General features: G+C 39.4%; 1 protein-coding gene across 3 annotated transcripts; it reads left to right on the top strand.

The window, feature by feature from the left end:
• Window positions 1–879: 879 nt before the first annotated feature.
• On the top strand, window positions 880–5280 carry eif2b4 (eukaryotic translation initiation factor 2B, subunit 4 delta). 3 transcript variants are annotated; one of them, XM_008397899.2, is made up of 14 exons: window positions 880–953; window positions 1400–1437; window positions 1530–1710; window positions 1809–2018; window positions 2141–2223; window positions 2443–2469; window positions 2789–2880; window positions 2996–3110; window positions 3488–3564; window positions 3679–3781; window positions 4129–4256; window positions 4476–4653; window positions 4736–4916; window positions 4995–5280. In XM_008397899.2, the coding sequence occupies exons 1-14, from the start codon at window positions 932–934 to the stop codon at window positions 5192–5194; spliced, it is 1635 nt and encodes a 544-aa protein (XP_008396121.1). In that variant the 5' UTR covers window positions 880–931; the 3' UTR covers window positions 5195–5280. The 3 variants fall into 3 exon arrangements, with proteins under 3 accessions (XP_008396121.1, XP_008396122.1, XP_017157839.1); XM_017302350.1 differs by lacking the exon at window positions 880–953 and adding an exon at window positions 966–1029; XM_008397900.2 differs by lacking the exon at window positions 2443–2469.
• The last annotated feature ends 1261 nt before the right edge of the window (window positions 5281–6541 follow it).

The raw sequence follows: 6541 nt of genomic DNA, 5'->3' as shown, positions 1-6541 counted from the left end.
AACACCCTCATGCAGAGCGAGAATTGAATTCAGGACCTCCTTAACTGCAGCATCATTTAGTAGCCATCATTCATGGCATGTATTTATCAAACAAACTCTTCCAAAGTCAAATCATTTAATTAAAAAAATACATCTGCTGGTTATTTTAGAGTAAGATTTTGTTTGAGCCAGTTTGAGAAAACGATGCCAGGACTCATTAAAACCAAAACTGTGAAATTCTACTTTTAGCTAAATGCACAATAGTCCTTCGCTTTTTCTTTTTTATAAAATCAAAATTGCATGCACATATGTCTTCATTTAGTCTTATTTTGTTTTCTATAAAGTTCATATATTTATGTTATGTGAGTGCTTGAAAATTGAAATAAAGTTTCTTATTTATGAACACAATCATGAGTAATAAAGTTGATTCTGATGTGTAATTTCAACATGGAACTGTACAAGCATCAACAGACACTTGTTTTTTATTTAGGTTTTAATCCAGGAAATTAAATTGATTGCAAGAAGGGACACTTACGATGTACGATCTGCTATAACTCCAGGGATTTGGGTGAATGCTTTATGTAGATGTGAGATTGACGGAAAATAGCAACAGATTTTTTTTCTCTCTTTTTATTTTTTCTGATATTTTCTTGCTTCTCATTTACTTTTTCTTTTTCTTACTTATTAAAATTGGTTTCTTTTTCTTTGTGTCTTTTATATGGAAAATGTCTTTACTTTTGGGTTTTGTCATGAAATTTGTGACCGAGGCTTACTTTTAATCGAACTGCAGAGCAAATTTGTAAAGTAATGTGAGTGACGCAATTAATGAAAATAAGCAAACAAGACATTACTGTGAAATTACAGTTGAACACTTTTGCCTCCAGAAGATGGCGCTGTGGGCAGAACACAGATGTTGCTGCAGCAGCAGAGGAAGTGAAGCCGTATCGTAAAGATGGCTGACAGTGGAGTGACAGGTGAGTTTGGGAATGTGTAACAGCTGCGCTTTCTATCACTTTGCAGCTGTTTTTCTTTCTTTAAACCATTTGTTACGTGAGTAAAAACGCAGCTATTGTTCTAGTTTCGAGGAGGTTAAGTTTCCTCTGTTCTAACGGGTTTATTATTTCAGTTGTGAGTCCTGCTAACGTTAGCATGGACAGTGTAGTTTAACAGCAGACGTAGCGATGTTGCATCATTTTTGGAGTTGTATCTTCTTGGTTATCATTACTATGTTTTTGAATTTTTAGCTGTCGATACGGTGTCGATATTATGTACGAGAATCTCTTTTGTAGCTGACGTTAGCTCACTGCAAAGTTATGAAATCAAACTATTGTAAGTGCATCATATGGCTTGAAAGAGGCTCATCTGGCTCATTCTAGCGTCACGAATCTCCATGATGTTACAATCTTCACTATTCTTGCAGATGGATATGAGAAGAAAGGTGACATTGAACGTGCAAAGGTCCGTTTATTTTGGCCACTTACAACCTGTTACTACAGTCTGGCGTGAGTGAGTAGCAGCCGTGACATGATCATCTTTAAATGTTCAAACAGAGTGAAGGCAAAGAGCTGACCAAAGAGGAGAAGCAGCGGCTGAGGAAGGAGAAGAAACAACAGAAGAAAAGCAAAGAGAAAAAGGATGACAAGGTTATACAGGAGAGTGGCAAAGAAACTAGGGGTGACAGTTCAGCTGCTTCACCACCACAGCCTTCATCGCAATCTACAGCTCAGAAAGGTAAAAATGACTTCTGGGATGTTTGTCTGTGAATAATAAACCCTAAGTGGTCGCTGTAGTTAATCTTTTACTCTACAATGTGCGTCTGCTTATTCAAGCCCCTTCAGCAGTGCCTCCTCCAGTTTCCGTGCCTGCCCCAGAAGCTCCCACCCCAGCAGATAAGCCTGCTAAGAGTAAAGCTGAACTGAAAGCCGAACGGAGAGCTCGGCAAGAGGCCGAGAGGGCCAGCAAACAGAGCAAGAAAGGAGATCCGGGACCGCAAGGTGCTGTGAGCAAATCGAAAGCAGCCACGAATGAGCTGCAACCAGGTAGCATTTCATAGCCACAGCCTCAAAAGTGTTACCACTATTTATCGCTTCAGTCAAAGTGATGAAACAGCTATAACTTAAGTATCATGGCAACATGAGTTAAAAAAGATCTATGTTTTCAGTGGTAAAAAGGCTGCCAGAACACATTCAAGTGGATAATCCAGACGTGTTAAAGAAATTGGCCAAGAAGCTGGAAAGGCAACAGGTACGATTGATTCATGTTATAAACTTGTTTAAAAATTGAAGAGCAGCGCCTTGTGAAAGTATTCATACCCCTTGAGATTTTCTCAATTATGTTCCAACCACAAACTCGAAATCTGGATAAGATGCATTGCAACTTGTGACTATCACCAGACAAAATGTAGGTCTAAAACAGTCACTGAAAGTTAGAACTGCATGTCATGGTATTAACATTGTTTTCCAGACACCAGGGCAAAATTCTGCTAAAAAGGTATAAGCCGTCGAGTTTAGACTCTTTTTAAAATGTTTGCTGTTGACAATTAACATATTTTTGTAGTCTTTGTGGCTGTTTATATTTACATTTCTTTTGTTTTGCCGTGTTGCTGTGTTGCTGCTCGCTTAAAGCTCTGAGTTTCTTGCTTCTCAGTACTTTGGTTATAATCCAACACATTTTCCTGCAAAATCAGTTTGGCATGTGTAATTGTGTTTGGAGAGCAATAGAAAAATCGTGTGTTTCTTTTGGCATTTTTAGTGTCTGTAAGTTTAATTTTAGGAGTAATTTCTTTTTTTTTTTGATCTCTTGGTTTCAGATCCCACTGCGCTTAGACTATGGCTACAAAGTCAGCTTGTTTTCTCATCTGCACCAGTACAGTCGCAAAGCTCCGCTAACACAGCAACTCAGGTGAGCTCAGCAGTTGCTTGTTTATCTTCGCGATGAAAAGTTTTAGTTTTGCTCTCAAAAACTGTTCCTAATCTGCTCCAACCACCTTCAGCATTTGTGTTTTTACTGTTTGCAGCATTCCTTCAACGGTGATTCATCCTGCTATTGTGCGACTGGGCCTCCAGTACTCCCAGGGTATTGTGGCTGGGTCCAATGCTCGCTCTGTTGCCCTGCTGCATGCCTTCAAACAGGTGCTGATCCAAAAACTACTAAACTTCTACCTAGGGATGCACAGTGTATACTCTTTAATAGTGGTATTTACTGATGTTAGTCTTCCTATTTAACGTATCGGTCGCTTAAATAAAACGAGGCTGTTTGATTATGTTAACAATCAATGTTTATTTCCATCGTGTTGCAGTTTGTGTTTTGGGATTGGTTTTGCCATGTGGTATTTGCTTGGGCATGTGTCAGTCATAGCGATGTTGCACAGGATTGTGGGTTGTATAACTGAGGCAGAGTAGTAGAGCTATGCCATTCCATGAGCTCAAAATTCAATGGAAATTTCTACAATTTGCTGTGAACAAATTTAAAATAAGCTTGATTTTGAAACTTTTTTTTTCTTCTGCAGGTAATAAGGGACTACACTACACCTCCAAATGAGGAGCTGTCTAGAGACTTGGTCAACAGACTGAAACCTTATATTAGGTATTAAAAATTAGTAATGAGTATCTTTGTAACCTTTTGCCCAACCTGAACTATTTGTACATTTGTATATTTTTGTTGTTTAAAATGTAGTATTTGCCTTTTGTTTTCTTCCAGTTTTTTGAACCAGTGTCGCCCTCTGTCAGCCAGCATGGGCAACGCCATCAAATATGTCAAAAAAGAAATCTCCAATATCCCCAGTCAATGCAAGGAAGAAGAGGTTTGTGTTTTGAGTTTTTTGTTTTTAAAAGGCCCCTCCACTGAAGTTCTTGCAAGCATATTGAAGTTTTTCAAAATTTTGCATATCACAGCCACATCACTACTAAACCCACTGTTTCCTTTCTATTTTTTTTCCCTCTTTAGCCTTAATACAAGGTTCTTACGTCCACATTAGAGCTTCTTTAACCGCTGACAGAGACTTGGGTTGCAAAAATTAAAGATGTGATTTTCACTATAACCAATGAATCTGTCACAATAAATGCTCCTGCTAAGGGAATGGAAAGCTGTTTGGTCCAACTAACATAAATGTCATTTTGACTCGCAATGAAGCATTCTTTTCTGTTTTAGGCAAAACACAAACTGCTCAAATGCATCGAGTGTTACATCAAAGATAAGATCATTCTTGCTGCTACAGCTATAGCAGAGTCCTCCATAGAAAAGATCAGTGATGGAGACGTCATCCTCATTTATGGATGGTAAGGCTCAGGAATCTGGGCAAATTCTATTAACTCTACGTTGTATATTTCTTGTTACTAAGCAGTGATTTGTTGTATTAAATAAAGAGCAATAATGGATTTTCCCTTATTTTTATTTTTAGACACATTCTCTTCCTTTTTCACCTTCCCCGTCTCCCTTTCCTTCCATATTTAACTCTGACGTCACAAAGTCTAAATTTTTATATCTGTTTCTGTCAGCTCTTCTCTGGTCAACCACATCCTCTGTGAGGCCTTGGAGAAAAACAGGAAGTTTCGCGTCATAGTTGTAGACAGCAGGCCTCGGCTTGAGGGCCGGGAGGCTCTGAGGCGTCTGGTACAGAGAGGCATTAGTTGCACATATGTCCTTATCTCAGCTGTGTCTTACATTCTTCCAGAGGTAATCAGAAATTGGCATCATCTGTTGATCAGAGCGTTGCTAAAAAGTTTAGCTATAAGCATTTTTAAAATTTTTGTCTTAGGTCTCGAAGGTGTTCCTCGGAGCTCACGCCCTCTTGGCCAATGGTTACGTCATGTCTCGAGTGGGAACTTCACAAATAGCTCTGGTGGCCAAAGCCTTTAACGTGCCTGTGCTGGTTTGTTGCGAGACCTACAAGTTCTGTGAGAGGGTGCAGACGGACTCATTTGTATCCAATGAACTGGGTATGTAAATTCATTCCGTTTCCCAACTCCCATCCACATGTCGATGTTTGTCAACTGATCTTCATTGGTCCTTTCCAGATGACCCTGACGACCTCATCGTGACGCGCAACGGGCATACCCAGCTGGAGAACTGGCAGCAGGAGCCCTCCCTGGGTCTGCTGAACCTTGTCTATGATGTGACGCCTCCTGACTTCGTGGATCTGGTCATCACGGAACTGGGAATGATCCCGTGCACTTCGGTACCCGTGGTGCTGCGGGTCAAAAACGTTGATCAGTGAGCGCCCTCCATATCGGCTTGTGTGACGCGCAAGGTCGTGCTTTTAGCATGCAATAAATGTATATCTGAAATGGCAAAACTTTTAAATGAGTTTCCTTTGTGTTTTTTTTTTTTGTGGGTCTTTTAAAAAGATTTGTTAGATATTAATAAATCACACGAGGGAGGTCATCTATGGGTGTGAAAAGCTAACCATTAACGGTTTTGTATTTGAAACTGAAACTCGGGCCTCTGAAAGGAATGTTATTGCTCCATAAATGTGGTTTATTTTAAAGACCAGGTCTTTTAAACAAATACAAAGGTAGTTTATCCTCAGTTAACACATGATCCTCAGGCGCTTGGAAGAAGCACATTATTCCTACATGGTGGTCATGATTCCTGATTGCAAAGGAGTGGTGCTTTCAATTGCTTTTTTACCGACAATGAACTTTATTTGCGCAATCATTGCTTTATATCCAATGGGCAGATTGGTGCGTAGAAACCATTATCAAATCAAGAACTTGATGCAAAGAAATATTTAGGTCTAGAAAAAGTCCAGCAAGTACTGGGTACTGACCCCTAAAGAGAACCAACTAAGATTAACTTGCCACCAGTGCAGATCTCATTTAAGAGTGAAGCATGCACATGTGGGTGGGGGAAAAAAATAAAATAAAAATTGTACTCGAGGAGTTACAGTACATTACTTCAACTCAAAGGAAAAGTAGCAGTTCAGGGAAATATGCAAGAGTGACATTTAATATAGAAGGCTGCTCAAATACCAGATCGGAATAACTGAAAAGATCATTTCACATGCAACGATATGCACAAATACTGCCGTTTTAAAGGACAAAATTAAAAGAATATACATTTGCATAGAAGAAATTTTACCAAATACTTTTAATAAAAAACTAAAATTTATACTTGCAGTATGTTTGCATTACTGCTAGTAGAAGGTAAACTACTTCCATGTCACAGCAGGCTCAGCGGATAGAAAATGGCCTTAGACTGGGTAGACTGCAGAAATTTTACTCAAGTAGTTTTCTTCCACAAAGTTATTGTAATTAGCTACTACCCACCTCTGAGCATGCACGTTTCTGAGTGAGGCAGATTGATGGCCTGGTGGGATGCAGTGCTGCAAAGAAGTTGTTTCAAGAAAAACAAAGACCAACATCCTACAAGTTGTTGCAGAATTTGACAGCAGAGGACTTCTGGTGAAGTCCTCTGCTTTTGGTATCCCAGCCAGGGAAAAAATATTTTCCCTGGCTGGGATACCAAAAAAAAAAAAAACACTTCTACAAAGGCAAATGCTGCAATGAGTCTTATGTGAGGCCAACAGTGACCCATCCAGACTCTTAACTTGCCATTCTTCAAC

Source organism: Poecilia reticulata, linkage group LG21 (genome assembly GCF_000633615.1).
Source record: "Poecilia reticulata strain Guanapo linkage group LG21, Guppy_female_1.0+MT, whole genome shotgun sequence".
Classification (NCBI taxonomy): Eukaryota; Metazoa; Chordata; class Actinopteri; order Cyprinodontiformes; family Poeciliidae; genus Poecilia; species Poecilia reticulata.
The sequence above is the reverse complement of the archived record's forward strand: the minus strand, read 5'-3'. Positions and strand labels throughout refer to the sequence as shown.